Source organism: Aethina tumida, chromosome 3, assembly GCF_024364675.1.
Source record: "Aethina tumida isolate Nest 87 chromosome 3, icAetTumi1.1, whole genome shotgun sequence".
Classification (NCBI taxonomy): Eukaryota; Metazoa; Arthropoda; class Insecta; order Coleoptera; family Nitidulidae; genus Aethina; species Aethina tumida.
Window position 1 is genome coordinate 2355694 of NC_065437.1, and position 25082 is coordinate 2380775.

Sequence of the window (25082 nt, forward strand, 5' to 3'; positions counted from 1 at the left end):
CTTCGTTGATTTACTACGATCAAATGTGGCTGGATTATTTTAAAAACATCGACTTGCTGCAAAAAATCTTGAAATTAAAGTTTCAATTTTACAACCATAAATTAATGATTTTGACAATTACTTCTAAACTACTTATGTTCATGATTATAGCAGTGTTTTATAAAATTTTATATGGCAAACTAATTTTCATCTTGTACATTGATGTACTTTTGTCAAGTATCTACGACATGGTTTGTGCCTTTTTAATCGTGAACGTTATAAAATTTGTGTCTCAGTGTTTAAAACAAACTAGGATTGTTTTAGAACAAACCGTCTCCAATAATAATTTAAATAATGTTTCAGCCAATATAAAAAACATTTCTTTATTGTATGACGACATTAAATCACTGAACAAATCGTTTGAATTGATTTTCGGATGGAGGATTCTGCTGTTGTCCATAAACGCTGGAATTATGATACTTGGGTCTTTGAATGCTTTAATTTTAAAAGTTTCTTTGAACTTGGAACAACTAATAATTGATGCAGCTAGTATAATTATTGGGATATTATCAGTTGTAAGATTTAACATTAAATTTAGTATTGTATGGTAGTTTAATGTCTTAATTTAAGGTGGTACCAATTTGGATAATGCAAGCCTGTGATTCGACAGAAATCGAATATGAGTGCTTGGTGGACACTTCATTAAAACTTTCAAAGCAGTTTTCGTTAAATTCAAACGAGAAAAAGGAGCTTTTGGATTTTGGTACTGACATGTTAAATAGGAAAATTCAATTTACAGCTGCAAGATTTTTTAATATCAATAGGCAAAATATATTCATGTTGTTTAGTTCAACAGCAACGTATTTTATAGTACTAGTTCAGTTAAACTGAGATTATGAAAGCAATTATTTTTTAACTAAAATAGTTCTATAGAATAATGTATCTATTACCCAACAGTTTATTATATGATAAGTCAATTCTAGAAATCAAATGATTTCTATTATACAACAGCTAATTGTAAGCTGACTCTTAAATAATGTGTCTATTTTGGTTCAAATTTTAACTTAATTAATTATTATATAATCTATTTATACTACAATAGTCTTAAACAAATTTTAAACTAATTTTAACTTATAAATAATGTATTATAATAATAATTCTACATTAGTTTAAATTTAGCTATTTTGTGATGTATTTCTTATATTACAATTTTAACTAATATATTCTTTTAGGTTATGTATATATTTTAAAATAATCTTTAGGTTAGGATAGGTTACAAAAACTAATTGTCAGCTAATTCTAGCTATTAAATGATGCCTCTCTTACGTTACAATTTTTAACTAATATATAATTTTTAGGTTACGTATTTATTTTACAACAATTTTTAATTGTTACAAATTTAGGTTATGTTAGATTAATTTACAGTTTTTTAAAACAGTTTTATATTAATTGTAAGTTAATTCTAGTTTTATTTAATTTTAATTTTACATATTAAAGTTTAAATAATGTAGTTATGTAAGATGTAATAATATAATATATTCATTTAGGTTATGTATATATTTTGGAATAATCTTTAATTATTACAGTGTAAGGTTAGGTTAGGTTACAAAACAGTATTGTCAGCTAATTCCAGCTATTAAATGATGCATCCCTTACATTACAATTCTAACTAATACATTCTTTTCGGTTATGTATATATTTTGGAATAATCTTTAATTATTGCAGTGTAAGGTTAGGTTAGGTTTAGGTTACAAAATAGTTTTAAACTAATTGTCAGCTAATTCTAGCTATTAAATGATGCATCTCTTACATTACAATGTTTAACTAATATATAATTTTTTATGTTACGTACTTATTTTACTACAATTTTTAACTATTACAATTTTAGGTTATTTTAGGTTAGCTAATAAAACAGTTTTATACTAATTGTAAGCCAACCCTAGTTTTATTTATTTAATTTTAAATGTTACAGTTCCTTTAAATAATGTAGTTATGTAAGGCTATTTAAATGAACTTATGAAAAAGATGCATTAAGAAATTATATATCGATTATTGTAATTAAATTAGTCGTTCCACTTCACATTGTGACTGTTTATTGTAAACAATAAATTCAATTTCATCAAGTTTTTATATATTTTAATAACCTTCTTATTAAATTAATATAAAAGTAAATTTTTTCCACTATATAACACACAGTTATAAAGTAGTTATAAAATGAGTGGTGGAATACATAAATTGGGACACTTTTTCTTTTTCCCAAAATATGACCACACCTTACAAAAAATCGTAAGATTTAAGTACGAAAAGTTTCTGATAACTTTGGTGATTGCTTTATACTTATCAGTGTCGAGTTTGTTAATATATTACAGATACATAATGATTTATCCTCAGTTTCCTTCAACTCAAATAGTTCTAGAACTGTTGTTGGTGTTTGTGAATCAAACTATGTGCATTTTGACGTTAGCCTCGTTGATTTACTACGATCAAATGTGGGTGGATTTCTTCAAAACCATCGATGTGTTAGAAAAAAATTTGAAGTTAAAGTTTCAATTTTACGACTATAAATTGATGGTTTTTCTAATTATTGGGAAATTATTTTTGTTCGTGCTAATAACAGTTTATTTTGATATGATATATGGGGTGTGGGTCATACTTCTGTACATTGATGTATTTTTATCAACTGCCTACGATATGATTTGTGCCTTTTTAATAATAAACGTCATAAAATTTTTGTCCTTATGTTTGGCCCAAACTAAAACTGTTTTAAATCAAACCGTGTCGAATAATAGTTTAAATAACATTGCCGCAAAATTAAAAAGCATTTCGTTCATGTATGATGACATTAAGTCACTGAATAAGTCACTTGAACTGATATTCGGCTGGAGAATACTACTATTGTCCATAAACGCTGGATTTATAATCTTGAGCTGTTCTAACACCATAATTTTAAAAGTTTCCTTGAATCTAGAACAATTGGTAATTGACACATCCAGTGTGATTAACGGGATATTATCTATAGTAAGTTTTAAAGTAAGTAACAATTATTTTGATGTTTTTTCTGTTTTTAATTTTAGGTTGCCCCAATTTGGATAATGCAAGTCTGCGATTCGACAGAAAACGAATGTCAAAACCTGATTGACACTTTGTTGAAGCTTGCAAAGCAATTTCCTCAAAACTCAAACGAGAAAAAGGAACTTCAGGACTTTAGTAATGATGTAGTAAACAGGAAAATTAAATTTACTGCGGCACGATTTTTTAATGTTAGTAGGCAAAATATATTCATGTTGTTTAGTACAAGCACAACCTATTTTATAGTACTAGTTCAGTTAAATAGAAACTGTTAGTAAGTGGTATACACATACAAAAATAGAAAATTATTTTGTTAGTTAAGTGTATTAATATTCGAAATTAAATATATACTTATAGTATAAGCTGTTAGTATTAAATAATAAGTCCCAAAGACATCCCTAACGCTTATTTAGGATTAAATATGTTCTAGGAACGTCCCTGACATATTTTGGATGTTCTGAGGACGTACTAAGGAGGTCCCATGTTACTCAATAGATCAGCCTAGGGACGTCCATAATATATGCCTTAAATAATAAAAAACTCTTAATTTTACCAAAAAATTGTTGTTTAAATATTTAAATAATGAATTTCTTACAATATATTGTCATTATTAATTAAATTAAATCTGACAACAATAATTTTATAATATATAATTCATGCTATTAAACTCTTACTAACCTCTTACAGAACAAATTATATGTATTACAGTCCTTTTTTAATAATATATCAATTATCCAACAGATTTATAATAATTCTTAGCTAATTCTAGATATTAAAATAGTATACGATTTAATTATTACAGTTTTTTATGTAATACATCTATAATAATAATATAATTAGCTAATTAAAACTATTTAAGAATGGAGAAATGTCCACTTCAATTTTTATCTAATATAATATATCTCTTACAGTACACACTTCTTTTTTGTAATACATATATTCGAATAGCTAATTAAAGCTATTAGTTAGTTATTAATTTCTTGTAGTATGTAATATATCTATAATAAAAATAATAATAATAATAATATAATTAGCTAATTAAAACCATTAAATAATGAAGAAATGTTCACTTCAATGTTTAACTAATATAATGTAGTTTTATTATATAATAGAGTTACTATGCAACATTTTAAATTAGCTGTAAGCTAACTAAATTAAAGCTATCAAAAAATTTAAATCTTTACAGTCGAATTTTTAACTAATATATATTTTTTAAATAATTACTTTAGTATTAACAGTGTAAACTATGTGTTGTTAATTAAATGAATTAAACAATATATTTCTTACAGTACACACTTTTTTTTTGTAATACATATACTTGAATAGCTAATTAAAGCTATTAAATAGTTAATTAATTTTTTGTAGAGAAAATTTTAACTAATATAGTTTTATTAGATGTCTTATGTATTAGAAAAATATTTATAATAGCTAGCTGATTTTAGCTATTAAATAAAGTGTGTTTGACAATAAAATTTTTAATAAAATTAGTTCTGTTAAATAATATATCTAGTAATTATGAATAAATTGGTTAAATTAAGTAATATATCAATTATAAAATTAAATAATGTATCTAATAGCCTAAAAAAATAAATTATGAATCTTTTACCATATACGGTTTAATTATTACAGTTTTTTATGTAATATATTTATAATAATAATATAATTAGCTAATTAAAACTATTAAATAATGAAGAAATGTTCATTTCAATGTTTAACTAATATAATGTAGTTTTATTATATAATAGAGTTGTTATACAACATTTTAAATTAGCTGTAAGCTAACTAAATTAAAGCTATTAAATAATTTAAATCTTTACAGTCGATTTTTAACTAAGATATATTTTTTAAATAATTACTCTAGTATTAACAATGTAATACTATGTGTTGCTAATTAAATGAATTAAACAATATATTTCTTACAGTACACACTTCTTTTTTGTAATACATATATTTGAATAGCTAATTACAGATATTAGATAGTTAATTAATTTCTTGTAGAGAAAATTTTAACTAATATGGTTTTATTAAATGTCTCATGTATTAGGAAAATATTTATAATAATTAGCTGATTTTAGCTATTAAATAAAGTGTGTTTGATAATAAAATTTTTAATAAAATTAGTTCTGTTAAGTAATTTTGTATAAAATGGTTTTACTAAGTAATATATCAATTATAAAATTAAATAATGTATCTAATAACCTAAAAGAATTAAATTATTGAATCTTTTACAGTATACGGTTTAATTATTACAGTTTTTTATGTAATACATCTATAACAATAATATTAATAAAAACTATTAAAGAAGGGATAAATGTCCTCTACAATTTTTAACTAATATAACGTAATCGTTTTATTAAATAATCGAGCTATTGTACGACATTTTAAATTAGTTCTTAGCTTTAACTAAATCGAAGCTATTAATATCTCTAGTATTTAATACTGTGCTAGTTAAATGAATTAAATAATATAACTCTTACAGTACACACTTCTTTTTTGTAATATATAAATTTGAATAGCTAATTTAAGCTATTAGTAAGTTTAAGTAATGTGTCTAATTTTATTTTATTTAGTTTTTTATGTAATACATCTATAATAATAATAATAATAATATAATTAGCTAATTAAAATTATTAAAGAATGGAGAAATTTCCACTACAATTTCTAACTAATATAATGTAGCTTTATTAAATAATCCAGCTACTGTACAACATGTTAAATTAGCTGTAAGGTTATTAAATAATTTATATCCTTACAGTAAAACTTTTAACTAAGACATATTTTTTAAATAATATCTATAGTATTAACTGTTTAATACTATGTGTTCACAAGTTAAATGAATTAAACAATATGTTTCTTACAGAACACACTTCTCTTTTGTAATACATATATTTGATGACTTAATTAAAGCTATTAATTAGATAGTTAATTATTATCTCGAAGATAAAATTAATATAGTTTCATTAGATTTATCACAAGTAATGTATCAATTATAAAACAATTTTTATCTAATATTCATATTTCTCTTAAATAATGTAAATATAATAGCCTTAAAATTTAAGTTATAATAATGTAATAACATAATTAGCTTTTGAAGAATGGATAAATTTCCACTACATTTTATAATTAATATAGCTTACTGTACAACATTAAATAATTTATATCTTTAAAGTATAATTTTTAATTAAAATATATTTTTAAATAATATTTCTATTGTTGTTATTATTAGTTTAATACCATACAATGTGTTAGATAGCTAAGTGAATTAATTGTATACACTTATTTTATGTAATATTAATATAATTAGCTAATTAAATGGTGCATCTCTTACAGATAATTCTTGGATAATTTGTGCATTTTAATAAATTTTTAATTAAACAATTTTTTTGTATTTTTGCTTATTGTGCAAGATATTACACCATGTATACATTAAACTACATATTTTAACTAATTAACATGTAAAAATTTTATAACATAAACTGCAGCAATTTTCCCAAAAGTGCGATTAACAATTACTAAATGTCATTTGTTGCAAAAATATCAGAACCTAATTAGTTATACCCTTTTCTTATATATTTATTACTAGAAACTGTGTGAAGGCTGTTAAATAACTATGCGAATGAACCACAGTCGTAAAATTTTCAACAATTTAAATAATAAATACTTACAAGGTTTTAGTTGTTTAATGACTATTTCATACGTGTACGATAAAATAATAAATATTATTGTAAGAAGTGCATTTTTATTTTTAAATTTATTATGATTAATGACTGTCATAGGTCAATACTTAAGTAAGTGCTTAAGTTAAGTAAAATATTAATGGCACAATAAAGTATGGTAAATTGTTAAACTTAAGAAATAAGGTAAAGTTATTTGCAAAATAGAAAATGTAAATATAAAATAAAACAATGGCTAATCAAATATGGTAGCCCCGCACTACTTTCGGATAACAATAAACGATAGACATACAATTGTGGACAATTTGTATCATAAATTTTTCATGTAAATCGTACAGTATAAAATCTATTATCGACACATTTTTGTTATCAGTCTCTGATCACACTTTTAAGCGGGTGCAACAATCAGCTTTGGTGAGTACTTAAGTAAATTAAGGCGGCTTAACTTAAGTAAAGCTTTAAAGATGGCGGATGGATTTCTTCTTAAATCATTATTTTTATATTAGTTTATCTAAGTCAATTAAATTTCGCAAATATTATGTGACCGATTCATTGTTACATGACTTACAATTTGTTCAACAAACTTTTGCCGAGTCCATTGTTTGTGTTGGTCAATAATTCAGCAAAAAATCCGGATTGCATCTTCGTTAAATTTAATTATTGCCGAGTCCATTAAGGACGGACGGACACCCCCCTCCGCGGGCGGGTCCCCCCCGAGTGGGGCGCGATGACACTTTTAAAATTTTCGCCCGGTCCGTAAAACCACTCCGCATTTTAATCAGGAATGACCGGTTTCGTTTCCGTTTAAGACGATGTCGGTGGAAAATGTGCCGAGTGACGGTGCGACGATGAGGGCGGCGGCGGGCGGCGGCTACGCGGGCAAACTACCCTCCGAGATCGGGACGGATTACACGTTCAAGAGGAGGATCGTGTGGAAGAACGCCGTCGGGTTCCTGCTGCTCCACCTGATCGGGTTCTACGGGATCTATCTCGTGTTCACCAGTGCCTATCTCGCCACTTTTATTTTCAGTGAGTATTTTTTCTTATTTTCAGTTTTATGGCTAAATTTACGACCATGTTGCTAACGAGGTTTTTCGGAATTTCTTAATTTAATCACCTTCACCTTTTTGTTGTACTTACCAATAAAAAAATAAATAAAAAAGTCTTAATAAATTTAAGAAAAACGTTGTGAAATGTGTGTGTGTGCAAAAAAGTCAGTAACCTCAATAGTACATTTAGCAAAATTTATGAAACTCTTATATCTTAATTATAAAATTACCTCATTTGCATCGTTGTTAATTGCTTGACATCATAATTTTGTGCAGATTATATTTAATTATATCAGAAATTCGTCTAAAGGAATGAAGTAATGTATTTTATTAATAACAGAAATGACTAAAAATAAAAATTTGGAATTATACTTATAATAATCAATGATTAAACTTTAATCAAACCGTTTTTTTAGTTTAACAATTTGGTTATATTTTTGACTTTGATTAACCATAATTAAAAATACTAAAAATTGGGTATAATATAAATTTATTTAAAACATATATTTTATATTCATTTTCTATAATATTAATTATTTCTTTAATAATATTGAAAATATTTCAGATTCAATAAAAAATTTAATGTATAAAATTATAATAAATAACCAAAAAATTAAAAAAGTTTAAATATTAAAAGCCTAAATTTATTATTAAATTCGAAAATAATTATGTAATTGTAAAAAAATTTGAAAATAAAAAGTATTAAAAAATAAAATAAAAATTCAGAATATTGAAAAAATATTAATAAAAACAAAATTTAAACAAATAAAATTGATAAAAATTTGAATAATTATAAACACATTAAATAAGACATTTTAAAATTAAAAAATAACAAACAATAAAATTAGACTTTTAAAATTTATAATTAAATTTCATTAATTAATGTTAATAATGATTTATTTCTGCCTTGCCTTGCCAATTTAAATTTTATATAGTTATAAACATTTTAAATGATATTTTAATGTCATTAATAATTTATTTTCGTATGTTTATCATTGTTTTATATTTTATATAAACTTAAAATTTTACTAATTTATTAGTGAGGTTTTTATATATTTTATCAATAAATTTCACATTTTATTAACATTTTAGTTCAATTTTGCGAATGTTTATCATCATTTTAATTTTTAAATAAAAATATTTTATTAACATTTACATATATTTCTGAATCTGAATTAATATTCTAAAAAATATAAAATAAATTAGGTTATACATTAATAATGAATATTCAGACATTAAAAGCCTAAAATAAAGATAATCAGTAAATTGTATATTTAAAGAATACAATAATGATAAAAATTGAGAATATTGAAAAAATATTAATAAAAGCTAAATTTAATTAATGAAATTGTTAAAAATTTGAATAATTATAAAAATATTAACTTATTAATTTAATTAATATTCTAAAAAATATAAAAATATCAAAACTTTAAGGTATAAATTAATAATAAATACTCAGAAAATTGTAAAAAAGATTAAAAGCTTAAATTTTTTATAATTTTAATAAAAATGTGAGATTGTAAAAAACTTAACCTAAAAATTAAAGATAACAATAGTGATAAAAATTGAGAATATTGAAAAGATGTTTATAAAAGCTATATTTAATTAAAGAAATTGATAAAAATTTGAATAATTATTAATATATAATATATATAATTAACTTATTAATTTAATTGATATTCTAAAAAATTCAAAATTATCAAAAATTTAAAGTATAAATTAATAATAAATGCTCAGAAAATTGTAAAAAACATTAGAAGCTTAAATTTATTAATAAATTTAATAAAAAATATAATTTATAAAAAACTTAACCTAAAAATTTGAAAATAAGCAGTAAATTGTTTATTTAAAGAATACAACAATTAAAAAATATTAACTTATTTACAATAATTATATATAATTATCAATAATTTTACTGATTTTATTAATAATTTTATCTTTTATTAACATTTTGGTTCAATTTTTTGAATATTTATCATTATTTTATACTTTAAAAAAAACAAATTTTATTAAAATTTCTTTAAATTTAATAATTATTTATAATTTAATTGTTTAGTAACACTTTATGTTTTTTTTATCAAATTTAAAGTTAATTTTAATATGATTATCAACATTTTTACTGATTTAATTAATAATTTTACCTTTTATTAACAATTTAGTTCATTTTTTCGAATGTTTATCATTATATATACTTTAAATAAATTTTATTAAAATTTAATTTATTAATGAGAATTTCAGGAATTTAATTATAATTATTTATAATTTAATTATTTAGTAACATTTTATGTTTTCTTCATCAACTTTTATAGTTAATTTTAATATGATTATCAACATTTTTACTGATTTAATTAATAATTTTTCCTTTTATTAACAATTTAGTTCAGTTTTTTTAAATAATAAAATAATTTTTTTTTAAATTTAATTTATTAGTGAGAATTTTTTTTTAAATTTTAGGATTCTTAATTCTTTACTAACATTTTGTATTTTTTATCAATTTTTATATGATTATCAATATTTTTACTGATTTTATTAATAATTTTACCTTTTATTAACAATTTAATAAATAAATTTGAGAAATTTCAGAAGTTTAATTTTAATTATTTGTAATTTAATTGTTTATTCTGTCTTTATTATCAACTTTTCTGGTTAAATTTTATATAATTATCAACATTTTTAGTGATTTTATTAATAATTTTATTTTTTATTAACATTTTAGTTCAATTTTTCGACTCTTTATCATTATTTTATATATTAAATAAACAAATTTTATTAAAATTTAATTTATTAGTGAGAATTTTATAAATTTTAAATGATTAATTTTAATTCTTTATTGTTTTAGTAATTTTTCAGCTTTCCAAGTTAAGTTTTTTGTAACTATTAATATTTTTACTAACTTTATTAATAAATTTTACCTTTTGTTAATATTTTAGTTCAATTTTAGGAATATTTATCAAAAATTTGTTAAAATAAACAGATTTTATTAATATTTTATTTATTATTAAGAGTTTCACCAAAAAAAAAAAAAAAAAACAAATTTTAGTAATATTAAATTTATTATTAAGATTTAATTCCGTTACTAATTAAAAAAATTATGTTAAAAAAAAATAATAATAATAAAATTTTATGTGTAAAATATTAATGGAAGTTTATCATATTGAAAATAGTTAATAAGAATTTTAAATTAAAAAAATTGTCCTAAAAATTAAAATAGGGAATTAATAATAATAATTTAATAAAATAATAAATTAAAAATTAAATTTATTATTTATGACATTTATGTATAAATTAACAAAATAAACGTTTCCTTTTAGTGTTTACTCTGGTAGCAGTTTCCGGAGAGGGTGTAACAATAGGGGCACACCGTTTATACTCTCACAAGGCATTCAAAGCAACCCGGCTGTTAAAATTCATCTTAATCATAGCACAAACCATCGCCGGAGAGGTAAGCAAAGCAAACTAAACTCCGTTTAAACAATATAATTGTTTACTGTACGAAACATAATGTAAAAAAAATTATATAATTTTATTAACAAAAAAGGTTTTCACAATAATCAGTGGCACTTCCTGCATGTGCACAGCAATATTTGGTAGATTCGCTTGACAAACTTTAATCCACTTAAGGACGCCATTGTTTCCGTTTTGTTCCAATAAGTTTTAATTTGTTCGAGAAACCGACGTTCACAATTGTCCAATTAATTGTAAACGTTTCCAGAATTGTATGTACATATGGGTCAGAGATCACCGGCTGCACCACAAGTACAGCGACACTGATGCTGACCCCCACAACGCACACAGAGGCTTCTTCTTCTCCCACATGGGTTGGTTGATGAGCAAAAAGCACCCCGCCGTAATAGAGAAGGGCAAACTCATCGACATGTCCGACCTGGAGGCCGACGACCTCGTCATGTTCCAAAAGAAGTAACTACTTAAGCCTCCCCAAGGAAGACCGTCTAATGTGAGGGTTGTTTCAGGTATTACAAGCCCCTGTACTTCGTGTTCGCCATGTTCCTGCCCATCGCGACGCCGGTCTGGCTGTGGAACGAGTCCCTGTACAACTCCTTCATCATCAACTTCTTCACCAGGTACGTGCTGATCCTGCACATCACCTGGTCCGTGAACAGCGTGGCCCACTTCTTCGGCACCAAGCCCTTCGACCGGTTCATGCTGCCGGTCGAAAGCTACTTCGTCTCGTTCGTCACCTTCGGCGAGGGCTGGCACAACTACCATCACACCTTCCCCTGGGACTACAGGGCGTCGGAGCTGGGCGCCAGGTTCAGCGTCACCACTCACTTAATCGACATGCTGGCGTGGCTGGGGCTGGCGTACGACCTGAAGACGGCCTTGGAGTCCACCATCGAGAACAGGTGCAGGAGGACGGGCGACGGCAGCCACCCCAAGTACGGGCACCACGTGGAGGAGAAGAAAGAGGGCAAATTGGAGGAGGTTCATTTGCGGCATAGGATGTCCGCCTTAGGTTAACATTAATTAGCAATAACTTAGCCAGAACTGTTGTTTGATACAGTTTTATAATGTTTTTAAATAACTTACTTTCTTTATTTGTGATATACATGGTTATTTTTTGCAATTAGTAAGACTGTAGAATTTTATTCTAATTAAATTATAATAAAAATTATTATACAATACTTCTTTTTATTTATATTTTGTTGCAATCAAAATTACGTTTGATGGTGGAATTATCGATAATAAACATAATTAGGTTAATGGTATACCATGTTGTACTTAACATTCATTAAAAAGTCATATTAAACCTTTTGTTTCCCACAATCTAGTTCAATGACTATAAACAGGTGAAGCATTATAATCGTTACAAAGATCATTAGTTTTCGTGAATAACTTATATCATTCATTCATTATGAAACACAGCAAATTGAATGAATAACTGTGACAGCTCAATTAAATAGTACTATTAACAAATATTCTCCTTTTTATTATTTTAACTAATCTGAGAGGTTACTGTGGTGTAAAATACACTTTGACAGATGACAGATTAATTGAGTTAATAATATAATAATAAATAATTAACTTAATCAATAATTAATTAATTAAACATTAATTAATGACAAATATTCCTCTTACGTTGTACTATATTTATTATTTTAACTAATCTGAGATACACTAAAATACACTTTGATACATGACAGACAGATGACAGATGAGTTGAGTAATGTTATTAAGTTAATTAATAACCTATAAATATTTTATTAACGAAATTAGTGGGATTATTCAAGTTTAATTCATTATTTAACATCACATTTACATATTATTTCCACTACTAATTCCTTAGTGACAATATTTTTGTTAATTAGAATGATAAGATTACAAGAAATAAATATAGAAAACTGTAATTAATGTGCAATTTAATTGTAGTTTTCTGTAAATTTTGAATCTCTACTTGAAATATTGATTATTGTTTGCTTATATATAAAAAATAATTTAAGTTGTATTATTTTTATTATTTTAACTAATCTGGGAGATTACTGTGGTGTAAAATACACTTTGACAGAAGACAGATTAGTTGAGTTAATAATATAATAATAAATAATTAACTTAATCAATAATTAATTAATTAAACATTAATTAATGACAAATATTCCTCTTACGTTGTACTATATTTATTATTTTAACTAATCTGAGATACACTAAAATACACTTTGATACATGACAGATGATAGATGAGTTGAGTAATGTTATTAAGTTAATTAATAACCAATAAATATTTTATTAACGAAATTAGTGAGATTATTCAAGTTTAATTGATTATTTAACATCACATTTACATATTATTTCCACCACTAATTTCTTAGTGATAATATTTTTGTTAATTAGAATAAGATTACAAGTAATAAATACAGAAAACTGTAATTAATGTGCAATTTAATTACAGTTTTCTGTAAATTTTGAATATTTTCACTAGAATATCAATAATTGTTTATAATAATATAAAGTTTAATTGGAAAAATGGGAAAAAATTATCAAATATAAAATCCTGTAATTAGTTTTTTACAGTTTTCTGTAAATATTGTATATTTCAAATATGGTTTAACTAAAGTGTAAAGCAAAAAAATTGAATTTAAAAAGTTTTTTTTTATTATAAATATAGAAAACTATCCTGTGTTTACAATATTTTCTTTTGCATCTATTTATAGGAATTACTAAATGTAGAAAACTGTAATTAGAGTTACAGTTTTCTGTAAATTTTGAATCTCTACTTTTAATATTGATAATTATTTGCTTAATTGTATAAAATAATTTAATTTTATTTAGAAATTAGTGCAGAACTAAATTAATAATTTTAATAAGTTATTAATTATTGTTATTTTATTATTTAATTTTTCTATTAAACATAACATTTACATTTTTAAACTATACAAAAAATCTGACATATTACTTAATTTAATTAGTACATAATTATATTAGGAATGATAATTATTAAAATAACTTTAGATTACTAAATAGTTTATTAATTTTACTTAATCCTTCTGTCAAACATTATACACGTTTTTTATTGTGTTGTAACCTTAAAATAATAATAATTTTAAAAATCTGTCCTTATATTACTTTAAATATTTTTAAAAATTTCATTTGGGAACGGAAATTATTAATTAATATAGTTGTTGAATATTTAATTATTTTATTACATTGCTTAATCTTTCTGTCAAACATCACGTTTATATATTATTTCCAACACTAATTTCTTAGTGATAATATTTTAGTAATTGGAATGATGTTTCCAAAAAAATTATTAAATATAAAATCCTATAATTAGTTTTTACAATTTTCTCTAAATATTCAATATTTCAAATATGATTTGACTAAAGGAGAAAATAAATAAATACATTTTTTATTAATAAATAAGCATAAAAATTAAATTTACACGAATTTTATTATTAAATATAGAAAACTATTCAGTTTTTACATTATTTTCTAAATTTTTAATCTATTCATACTATATTTCATAATTTTTTCATATTATTATAAGTTTATCAGTAATAAATACAGAAACTGTAATTAATGTACAATTTAATTACAGTTTTCTGTAAATTTAGAATCTTTTCATAAGAATATCAACAATTGAGTAATAATATAAATTTAGTTTAGTAGAAAAATGGGAAAAAATTATTAAATATAAAATGCTCCAATTATTATTTACAGTTTTCTGTTTCAATTATGATTTGATTAAAGGGAAAAAATAAATAAATACATTTTTTATTAATAAATAAGTATAAAAATTAAATTTAAAACGTGTTTTGTTATTATTAAATATAGAAAACTAAATATAATATATAAAAACTTGATAGTTATTACAATATTTTCTAAATTTTAAAATTATTCGTATTATATTCCATAAAATTATTAATTGTTTATATGTAATATTCTTAATATATTGTGAAAAAATGGTAAATAAATTTATTTGTTATAAATGAATAAGCATCAAATATAAATTTAAAAAGAACCTTTAGAATTACTAAATGTAGAAAACTGTAATTAGAGTTACAGTTTTCTGTAAATTTTGAATCTTTACTTTGGAATTACTAAATATAAACAACTGTAATTAGAGTTACAGTTTTCTGTAAATTTTGAATCTTTACTTATAATATTGATAACTGTTTGCATAATTATATAAAATAATCTAAGTTTATTTAGAAATTAGTGCAGAATTAAATTAAGAAAGAGAATTATTAGATTACTTAATAGTTTAATAGTATTACTTAATCCCTCTGTAAAACATTACACATACCATTTATTGTATTGTAATTTGTCACATTGTTTCTGTTTTATTTCTAATTTTATTTAAGTTTAGAACGTCTGAAATTTTTGCTACTTATGTTTATATGTCGATGTATCAAATAGATGTGTTGAAATATGAAGAACAAATTTCGTTCACCTTATGTCATAAAATCGTGATTGCAAATTTTCATTAAGTTTTACGACTCCTTAAAACTGAACGAGGCCTCACGCAAGCACCTCCCAATCACGTACATTGGTTAAGGACAAGTTGTAACAGGAGACTGTTGTAATATGCATTCGTTTATTTAAAACTCCAAACAATACACACATTAAAGGGAACAATTATCGGGTTTGACGACACAATAGTACTTCAAAATTAAGTACTCAGTAGCACTGGAGCAAGGGTTTCCCAAAACTGCGGGGGAGCTTCTGATGGAGCACTTGCCCTTGCCATCACACCTGAAAACATCACAACATGAATAAGCACTAATAAACAATAGTTACAACGTATGTACTTTGATTTGATGGTGTTCAAAGCAGTGCCCGACAGACAAACACCGTTCACTGTGGAAGAAGTCGATGGACAAGTGGTTGAATCCGACCTGCCATAAAAGGCGGAAGCCACTGAAATCAAGGCGTCTGGACCGCAGGCTATTTCAAGAGTTTCATTGACGCACGCCCGGATGGTCTCTATAACAAAAATGTTAAGTGATAATGATTCGAGTCGTGTGTGGACGCTCCCTCAGATCAAGTGGTGGGGCGAGTTATTGTGGCGTTGTCTCCCTCACTCACGCGGGCTGTGCCGCACCAAACTACCCCCACCACTTGTTCGCAAACGTTCGCAAACGTTCGCAAACATACCTGCCAACGTTCCGGGACTTTCTGAAACAAAACTTTAACGATAAAATACGTCCGTAACTTCACTGTGCTTTAATAAATTTACCTATACATCTGTAGGTCACGGTGAAATCTTTATTCCTTTGATAACAGGGGTCGCCTCCAATTTCTACTGGTTCTATGGCGAAGGCGCATGCGTTGGCACCCTCACATCTATTACAAAAGTAACACTAGTCTTAAAATAAATTTCCTTTAGACAACGAATTACCTGAATTGTACTGCAGCTGTGGATGTGTTAGAATAACAGTTTCCGGTTGTGTATCCGGGACACGATTGTTGTGGGTTTGTGCCATAATATGTGTCGATTATATGTATAACCTTTCCTGGTCCACATTTCAACGCTAACTTGTCATGCCAACATAGTGGATCCGTTTTTATGTCTGTCACAAATTTATTTGATAATTTCAGCAATTATAATAATATTATAAGGGGTTACCTGCAGCAAAACTAATCGCAAACAAAACCAGTAAAATCAAAACTGTAAAAGATTGTTTCATCGCTGAAAAATAAGTACAAGTTGTAAAGGACAACAGTGAAAACATATTTACACACATATTCACTCTGATATTTATACATCGTCGACAATTAAGTTATATCTATGCAAAAATAAATGTCCGTATGTTTGAACTGATTTATCGTCATTGTTGAATTTATCAAAGGCATATTTCATATTTTTAAATATTTCATCGTTTTTTATTAAGTTAAGGCCAATTGTGTTATTTTTAACACCGAGTCTCCGGACTTATAAATAAAAGAATGCTCACAATTCTAACAAAAATTTAAATGTGATAATTTGTTGTAAATATTTTACTACATTTAGATATCTACAAGTGACGATAAACAAAGTGAAATAATTTTCACCACCCATTTCTTGGTGATAATATTTTTGTTAATTAGAATGACAATTTTATAATAAACATAGAAAACTGTAATTAATGTACAATTTAATTACAGTTTCCTGTAAATTTTGAATCTTTTGACTAAAATATCAATAATTGTTTGCGTACTAATATAAAATCAATACAAATTTATTTAAAAAAATGGGAAAAAATTATCAAATATAAAATCCTATAATTAGTTTTTACAGTTTTCTGTAAATATTTGTATATTTCAAATATGTTTGACTAAAGGAAAAAGCATAAAAATTATTACATATTAAATATAGAAAACTCTCCCGTTTTTAGGATATTTTCTAAATTTTAAATTTATTTATAGTATATTCCATAATAATATTAATTGTTTAGGTTTTAATATATAATATTAAATATTAATATTGATATTGATAACAAATAAATTTGTTATCAATGAATAAGCATGAAATATAAATTGAAAAAGAATATTTGAAATTACTAAACGTAGAAAACTGTAATTAGAGTTACAGTTTTCTGTAAATTTTGAATCTCTACTTGAAATATTGAAAATTGGGGTAAAAATAGTAAATACATTTCTTATTAATAAATAGGAATAAAAATTAAATTTAAAACGATTTTTATCATTATTAAATACAGAAAACTGTCCAGTTTCTACAATATTTTTTAAATTATGAATTTATTCATACTAAATTCCATAATATTATTAATTGTTTAGGTTTTAATATATAATATTCCAAATGTATTGTAAAAAAATAATATATAAATTCATTTTTTCAATGAATAAATATACGTTAAAAAGAATGTTTGGAATTACCAAATGTAGAAAACTGTAATTGGAGTTATAGTTTACTGTAAATTTTGAATCTTTACTTATAAAATTGATAATTGTTTGATTAATTATAATAATAATTGATTTGGAAATATGAGGAAAAATAAATATATACATTCATTATTAATAAACAAACGTCAAAATTTAATTTAATAAGATTTTTTTCATTTTTAAATATATTAGTTTTTACAGTTTTCTTTAAATATTGTATACTTCAAATATAATTTGATAAAAGAATAGGTACATTTTTTATTAATAAATAAGCATAAAAATTAAATTCAAAACAGTTTTTTTTATTATAAAATACAGAAAACTTTCCAGTTTTTACAGTATTCTCTAAATTTTGAATTTGTACATATTATATTCCATAATAATATTAATTGTTGATATATATATATATATATATATATATATATATATATATATATATATACAAATATAAGATTACGTAGAATATTTGTAATTATTAAATACAGAAATCTGTAATTAGTTACAGTTTTCTGTAAATTTTAAATCTCTTCTTATAATATTCCATAAAGTTTATGGAGGTCATAATAATAACAAAAATAATAAATTCTAATTATTAATAAATTAGTATGAATAATTTACTCATTATTAATTATTAAAAAATGCATTTTTCACTAAATTTTTAGTATGTCCATATTAAATTATTAAAATATTATTAATTGTTTCGTTTATAATTTAGAATGGATCAAAAATGTTTTAAAAAATAATAAATAACAATTTATCCTTATGGATAAATATGTATAAAAAATAATTGAAAGAATTTTTTTCATTATTAATCATCTACTTTTCACAGTTTTCTTTAAATTTTGCATCTGTTTATTTTAAATTCTATAATATTAATAGTTCAGTACATTGAAAAAATAAAAAATAATAAATAAATACATTTTTATCAACAAATAATCATCGAATATAAGTTTAAACGGGATTTTTGCGTTAAATGTATATAGAAAACTGTAATTAGTTTTTACAGTTATCTGTAAATTTTGCATCTTTCCATTTAAAATATAATTTTATCAGTTATTTAGATTATGATACAGAATATTAGAAAACCTTTGAAAAAATTTAAAACATATAAATTTTAAACATCTTTTATTAATAAATAATGATAATAATTTGAATGTCAGAAGAAAATGTGAATTAAAAAATGAAATATATACTTACTTTGTGGATGAAGTTAAAAATAAAAATTTGATAATTTAATTATATTTTAATAGAAAGTTGGAAATATTACATAAAGAAAAGGAATCAAACATCGTTGTTTATTTTTTAAAATTGTCACCGGTTGTATAAGATTAGTTGTATAAACAAATTCGCGAATTACGAGACGAAATTAGTCAACTTAACAAGCATATTGTGGTTTGATAGTTGCATCAATAAAAATTTGCGAATTATGAAATAAAATTAGTCAATTGAACAAGAATTTTGTGGTTCAACACAATAATAGTATTTTGTGCTGGACAATTCTAATGATGTCACAATTAAAATCAATTAGTTTAAGATTTTTTTGTATATTAAAGTTATGCACCAAAGTTAAAGCAAATTTATCATGTTCTTGGTTTTATAAACATTAAATATTAAATGACATTCAGGTGTAATCTCTTCACAGAAGGCTACAAAATGTAGTGGAGCATGAAGAGAGGGGCTAGATGACATTGTCAGTGTAAATGATGGTGTTAACCACAGCGTCCTCAAGAAAACAACATTTAATGTTAATAAGTCAGTAAGTAGTGAAGTGAAGATCTCTTCTGAATGGAAAGAAGAGGTTCTTGAGATCAAACTCCAGAAGACTCATAGTACAGAGCTGTTGAGGCTAGAGGACGTTAGTTTTACCAGAAGCTACAATTGAAACTGGAGGACTGAGGTACTTTGATAGATTCTTATTTTAATCACAACTGGGAGAATAAGTGATTTAAAGAGACTGAATGGAACCAAGGAACGAAGTTATCTGAGAGTATGTACCATCATGTCCAGAGATCAGATTTCTGATGACATCCAAGCGTCAGATTCAACACCTCCAGTATAATCATCTTCTCCAAGGAAGGTGTTTGAAATATTTTAATAGTTATACAGGGTAATTTAGATAATATTTCTGTATCTTCGATACAAAAATGGTGTTTTTAATTGTCACATCAAGTTCTGAATTGCAAACATATTCACTGCGAACGTTGCACTGCACAGATATGCATGTTCCTCCACGTAGATATGTAAATTTTTGTTTTTCAGTACATATACACATTTTCATAAATTTAATATATTTAGATACGTATTAAAGTTATAATAGTAATTTTGTTAAATACACAGTGTGGCAACTATGATAAATATTTTTAAGATGAAGTGATTAAGTAAAACATCCAGAAAATGGCAAAATTCTGGACTTCAATATCAAAGAATGATATGAACACAAATCATTTCTCAACAATAATATTCCTTGATATGAAAATATGTGTTTTTGTATGTATGAATGTCATTATCATTAAATTGATAAACAGTTGAAATATGAAATTTGATAAACAAGTGTCGTATTATTGATTTCCATGAACTTGACACTTCAGACCGGAAACAGGAAACTGAGTCTTCCAATTTTTCTTAACTATTATGATCATAATTTGAAAGATAATGTTTTAAAATTTATATTATTTTAGGTAATATTTGCTAATTTATTGAGATTATCACTGTTTTTGTTGAATTTTGACATATCGATGGAGTAATGTGATATTATTTACTAGTTACTATTAAAAATAATTTCTGAATTCATTTATTTCACTTACTTTTTAATTTTGTAACAGTAAATTAGAAATTTTCCAGTTTTATTAACCTTCGTAATAACAAAATATACTTTTTGTAGTACTATCTACTGTACATTTAATAAATAACGTACTGGTTGCCAATTATGATACATTTTTTATTATTAACACATTAACTTGTATAAATAATGATTATTTTGTTGTTTTAAAGGTAATACTTAGTAATTAATACGAATTAATTAAGATTACCTTCCTTTCTGTTGGATTTTGACATTTCGATGGAGTAATGTCACATTATTTAGTAGTTATTGTTAAAAATAATTTCTGAACACATTTATTTCACTTTCTTTTTAATTTTGTAACAGTAAATTAGAAATTTTCCAGTTTTATTAACCTTCGTAATAACAAAATATACTTTTTGTAGTAATATCTACTGTACATTTAATAAATAACGTACTGGTTGCCAATTATGGTACATTTTTCATTATTACCCCATTAACTTGTATAAATAATGATTATTTTATTGCTTTAAAGGTAATACTTAGTAATTAATACGAATTAATTAAGATTACCTTCCTTTCTGTTGGATTTTGACATTTCGATGGAGTAATGTCACATTATTTAGTAGTTATTGTTAAAAATAATTTCTGAACACATTTATTTCACTTTCTTTTTAATTTTGTAACAGTAAATTAGAATTTTTTCAGTTTTATTAACCTTCGTACTAACAAAATATGCTTTTTGTAGTAATATCTACTGTACATTTAATAAATAACGTACTGGTTGCCAATTATGGTACATTTTTCATTATTACCCCATTAACTTGTATAAATAATGATTATTTTATTGCTTTAAAGGTAATACTTAGTAATTAATACGAATTAATTAAGATTACCTTCCTTTCTGTTGGATTTTGATATTTCGATGGAGTAATGTAACATTATTTAGTAGTTACTGTTGAAAATAATTTCTGAACACATTTATTTCACTTTCTTTTTAATTTTGTAACAGTAAATTAGAATTTTTCCAGTTTTATTAACCTTCGTAATAACAAAATATACTTTTTGTAGTACTATCTACTGTACATTTAATAAATAACGTACTGGTTGCCAATTATGATACATTTTTTATTATTAACACATTAACTTGTATAAATAACGATTATTTTGTTGTTTTAAAGGTAATACTTAGTAATTAATAGGAATTAATTAAGATTACCTTCCTTTCTGTTGGATTTTGACATTTCGATGGAGTAATGTGGCATTATTTAGTAGTTACTGTTAAAAATAATTTCTGAACACATTTATTTCACTTTTTTTTAATTTTGTAGCAGTAAATTAGAATTTTTCCAGTTTTATTAACCTTCGTAATAACAAAATATACTTTTTGTAGTATTATCTACTGTATATTTAATAAATAACGTACTGGTGGCCAATTATGGTACATTTTGTATTATTACCCCATTAACTTGTATAAATAATGATTATTTTATTGCTTTAAAGGTAATACTTAATAATTAATACGAATTAAGATTACCTTCCTTTCTGTTGGATTTTGACATTTCGATGGAGTAATGTGACATTATTTACTAGTTGTTAAAAATAATTTCTGAACTCATTTATTTCAGTTTCTTTTTTAATTTTATAACTATAAATATGAGCTTTTCTGGTTTTAATAAATTTTATAATAACAAAATAATTTAGTAGAATTATACAAGAAAAAGTAAAGTAAAAATATTATTAAATTGGGATCAAGTTTGTCACCTGAAACAAATAACAGAAATTAGAAAAAGAGTATAAAATTAATTAATCAGTTAACTTACGACACTTCAGTCAGTTTCAATCGCAATTGCAGGAATATTTAACCTGCAAATACTTCTTCGTCCCTGGACAAGGATCCTTCAAAATATTGGGGGCTGCCTTTATGGAACAGGCACTCTTCCCATCACACCTACAGGCAAAATCATTAAGGAATCATCATTTCACATTAGATAATAAGTCATCACCTATTCCTGACAATGTTGGCAGCCTCACCGGAGACGCACAAGTTGGTGAAGTCCTTTTCCCCATTGGGCAAAGGTGCGGGACAAATGTCGGCACTGAGCCTTCCGAAAAACACCGCAGCTATTTGAATTATAGCCTTGGGTCCGCAGCTGATGTGTACCGACTCATTTTCGCAAACCGGAAGGGTTTCTGTACATGAATTTAATTGAAATTAAACGATAGTTCAATTATTGTAACTGTCGATAACATTTAAATGATAAGTACTGCACCTCCCCCAAAAATTTGCATAAGTATTAATAATTGTTTAATGGCGAGGTCATCGCTTAATAAAACACTTAATAATAATAAATATCTGTGAGATAAGTGCAACAAACAACACTTTTTGTTATTTATTACTTGTTAATTTTGTATTTAACTTAAACTCACCAACCAAATCACCGGAAGTGGCTGAAAATATTAAACAAAAAATAGTTATTAACTTTGGGCAGAGTAAAATCTATTGATGAATGTACCTTTACATTTATATTTCACTCTGAAGTCTTTTCCTGCGTTTAAACAAGGGTCTCCTCCGATAAATTTTGGTTCCACTGAGAAGCTGCATGTTGGAAGGCCGTTACATCTATAGCATAATGATGGTTATTACCCATTATTACATTTTCAGTTAATAATTACTTTAGCCAACAGATATTTGACAGTTCTACTAATTAATTCCTTTCTTGGCATCTAGGTTAGGTTAGGTTAGGTTAGGTTTGGAGCACATGAAAAATACCCTAAATCAGTTTACCCATTTCTGGCACCAAATAATTTTAATTTGTTGGCTTGTTTAATTATTTAACTTATTTTTATTATCAATTATCCATAGACAGGTAAACTTACAGGTATTCAACAGAAGATTGGACAGTTTTGGATATACAATCAGTCTTGTAGGTACCACCATAATATGCGTCCGATATCTCGATAACTCCACCTGGTCCACAACTGAATGTGGCCTTGTCCATCCATCCCATCACCTCCGTCTCGACCTCTGGCAAAAATAAGAAAACAACTTCAAACGAGTCTTCGGTTAATCTTTTATATTGCACTTAAGGTCAACGATTTATCTGCCTTTTTATTTTGTTTCAGAGTCTATCAATATACATTAAATAAATATAATTAACATTTTTTGTTTGTCTTTGTGTTGTAACAGAGTTATGTTGATTTATTACATGTAAGCATTTGGTATTAGTGTAAGAACATTCTATGACTTTTCTATGGAGCTTTTTAAGTGATTAATTTACTTAGTTATATATAAAAATGATATAAAATAGTCTAAATGTTTTATTTTTATAACCATTTATGTTTATCAAGAACTTTTTTTAATGATTTTTAATTTTTAATGGGTATTAAGAATAATTTTTATAACATATTTTTTGTTGTTCATGTAAATTTTCTCTTCCTTCAGTCATTGTTTATTTATTATTGTAGTTTATTATAAAAATATTATGTTAACTTACCCCCATATTCACTAAGTGCAACTAAAATCTAAAAGTATTAGCAATTAAATCAACACAAAAAATAATACAACCATTACCAGATATGAACATAACAACAACAAATAATCGAATCATATTGTTGCTGAGACCATGAATGAAAACAAACTTTAAACTGGTCGTCCTTTTCAGATTCTTACGTTTTATATGATTAACTTACAGTGAGATGTTTAGTGAAGCCAGTGGAGGGAGTGGCTTCATTAATTTCATTAAATTTGTCTCCCTTTATCATAATTTGTTAATTTGCATAATATCAAAACTGTTTATTTAATGAAAAACTGTTTGTTATTTGACATTTTTACAAGTTAATCTTAAAAATATGCAAAAGTATGCAACCTTATTAAGTGTATGACTGATTAACAAACTAATATTATTAGAATTACAATTTAATATTCATTTTATTAAAAATAAATACAGGGATTACATTAAAATGTTAATTAATTTAATTGTATAAATTTACAATTTTTACTGTTAATAATTTATTAATTGTTATTTTGACTAACATGAGAAACTTTGAGGTTAGGTTAGGTTAAGTTTGTTCCATCTCGACCAAAAATATGTATATGCACTTATTGGGATAACCATCTTCTTTTGTGATTCCAGTCAGAGTGGTCCAGAATTTTCTGTATAGAATCTAACCTAGTTGTCTTAACAGAAGTTA

The 25082-nt window shown here is 24.6% G+C and overlaps 4 protein-coding genes and 1 long non-coding RNA gene across 5 annotated transcripts; 2 read left to right on the forward strand and 3 right to left on the reverse strand.

Annotated features, from left to right (window-relative positions):
• The first annotated feature begins 2785 nt into the window (after positions 1 to 2785).
• On the forward strand, positions 2786 to 3548 carry LOC126264971 (uncharacterized). The gene is made up of 3 exons (XM_049964854.1): positions 2786 to 2997; positions 3054 to 3239; positions 3479 to 3548. Exons 1-3 carry the CDS (start codon positions 2809 to 2811, stop codon positions 3488 to 3490), a joined length of 387 nt encoding a protein of 128 aa, XP_049820811.1. The 5' UTR covers positions 2786 to 2808; the 3' UTR covers positions 3491 to 3548.
• A 3546-nt stretch (positions 3549 to 7094) lies between these two features.
• Positions 7095 to 12414, forward strand: LOC109601167 (acyl-CoA Delta-9 desaturase). The gene is made up of 5 exons (XM_020017389.2): positions 7095 to 7136; positions 7532 to 7751; positions 11083 to 11213; positions 11484 to 11689; positions 11743 to 12414. Exons 2-5 carry the CDS (start codon positions 7535 to 7537, stop codon positions 12248 to 12250), a joined length of 1062 nt encoding a protein of 353 aa, XP_019872948.2. The 5' UTR covers positions 7095 to 7136; positions 7532 to 7534; the 3' UTR covers positions 12251 to 12414.
• A 3396-nt stretch (positions 12415 to 15810) lies between these two features.
• LOC109601171 (L-rhamnose-binding lectin CSL3-like) lies at positions 15811 to 16944 on the reverse strand. Its single transcript, XM_049964782.1, has 6 exons — positions 16854 to 16944; positions 16626 to 16797; positions 16464 to 16570; positions 16382 to 16402; positions 16036 to 16210; positions 15811 to 15979 (listed from the first exon to the last, which is right to left on the reverse strand). Exons 1-6 carry the CDS (start codon positions 16912 to 16914, stop codon positions 15850 to 15852), a joined length of 666 nt encoding a protein of 221 aa, XP_049820739.1. The 5' UTR covers positions 16915 to 16944; the 3' UTR covers positions 15811 to 15849.
• Positions 16945 to 21026: 4082 nt separating this feature from the next.
• Positions 21027 to 22397, reverse strand: LOC126265019 (uncharacterized). Its single transcript, XR_007547575.1, has 2 exons — positions 22108 to 22397; positions 21027 to 21784 (listed from the first exon to the last, which is right to left on the reverse strand). It is a non-coding gene; the product is annotated as an uncharacterized LOC126265019 (long non-coding RNA).
• A 94-nt stretch (positions 22398 to 22491) lies between these two features.
• LOC109601170 (L-rhamnose-binding lectin CSL3-like) lies at positions 22492 to 24598 on the reverse strand. The gene is made up of 8 exons (XM_049965179.1): positions 24463 to 24598; positions 24386 to 24406; positions 23769 to 23916; positions 23405 to 23511; positions 23319 to 23339; positions 22895 to 23081; positions 22712 to 22839; positions 22492 to 22652 (listed from the first exon to the last, which is right to left on the reverse strand). Exons 1-7 carry the CDS (start codon positions 24497 to 24499, stop codon positions 22728 to 22730), a joined length of 633 nt encoding a protein of 210 aa, XP_049821136.1. The 5' UTR covers positions 24500 to 24598; the 3' UTR covers positions 22492 to 22652; positions 22712 to 22727.
• Positions 24599 to 25082: the final 484 nt, after the last annotated feature.